At 55.8% G+C, this 917-nt stretch overlaps 1 protein-coding gene across 1 annotated transcript; it reads left to right on the top strand.

Annotated features, from left to right (window-relative positions):
• The first annotated feature begins 249 nt into the window (after window positions 1-249).
• LOC133051881 (ferritin light chain-like) lies at window positions 250-917 on the top strand. Its single transcript, XM_061136553.1, has one exon. The coding sequence runs from the start codon at window positions 279-281 to the stop codon at window positions 804-806; it is 528 nt and encodes a 175-aa protein (XP_060992536.1). The 5' UTR covers window positions 250-278; the 3' UTR covers window positions 807-917.

The following is a 917-nucleotide window of genomic DNA, read 5'->3' as shown; positions in this document are numbered from 1 at the left end:
CCCTTACGGCAGAAAGTGAAGAGGAACTGAAGAGCCTCTTGATGAAAGTGAAAGAGGAGAGTGAAAAAGTTGGCTTAAGGAAGTGCGCTCGGCGGCCCCGCGGATCTGTCTCTTGCTTCAACAGTGCTTGGACGGAACAGACCCAGGGACGCCCCTTGCTCCAGCCTCCGACTACTCTCCAACCTTTTTTCCAGTCGCAACCTCCGGAGTCAGCCACTCAGCTGTCCGCAATCACCGGGACCAGCCACCATTTTTTAACTCCTTACTACCGACCAATCATGAGCTCCCAGATTCGTCAGAATTATTCTACCGAGGTGGAGGCCGCCGTCAACCGCCTGGTTAACATGCAACTGCGGGCCTCCTACACCTACCTCTCTCTGGGCTTCTATTTCGACCGCGACGATGTGGCTCTGGAGGGTGTGGGTCACTTTTTTCGCGAATTGGCCAAGGAGAAGCGCGAGGGCGCGGAGCGTCTCTTGAAACTCCAAAACCAGCGTGGCGGCCCCGCCCTCTTCCTGGACGTGCAGAAGCCATCTCAAGATGAGTGGGGTAAAACGCAGGACGCTATGGAAGCCGCCCTTCTCGTAGAGAAGAACCTGAATCAAGCCCTGTTGGATCTGCATGGCCTGGCTTCTGCCCGCGGAGACCCCCACATCTGTAATTTCCTGGAGAACCACTTCCTAGATGAGGAAGTGAAACTCATCAAGAAGATGGGTGACCACCTGACCAACCTCCGCAGGCTGGCTGGTCCCCAGGCTGGGTTGGGCGAGTATCTCTTCGAGAGGCTCACCCTCAAGCACGACTAGGAGCTTCTGGAGACCAGTGGCCTTTGAAGAACCCACCTAACATCAGGGCTGCCTGAAGCCCCTCTCTGCAGCTACTAGGCAGCTTTTTAACATCCTGGAGCACTCTCTCAA

The sequence above is a fragment of the Dama dama genome, chromosome X, assembly GCF_033118175.1.
Source record: "Dama dama isolate Ldn47 chromosome X, ASM3311817v1, whole genome shotgun sequence".
Lineage (NCBI taxonomy): Eukaryota > Metazoa > Chordata > Mammalia > Artiodactyla > Cervidae > Dama > Dama dama.
The sequence above is the reverse complement of the archived record's forward strand: the minus strand, read 5'-3'. Positions and strand labels throughout refer to the sequence as shown.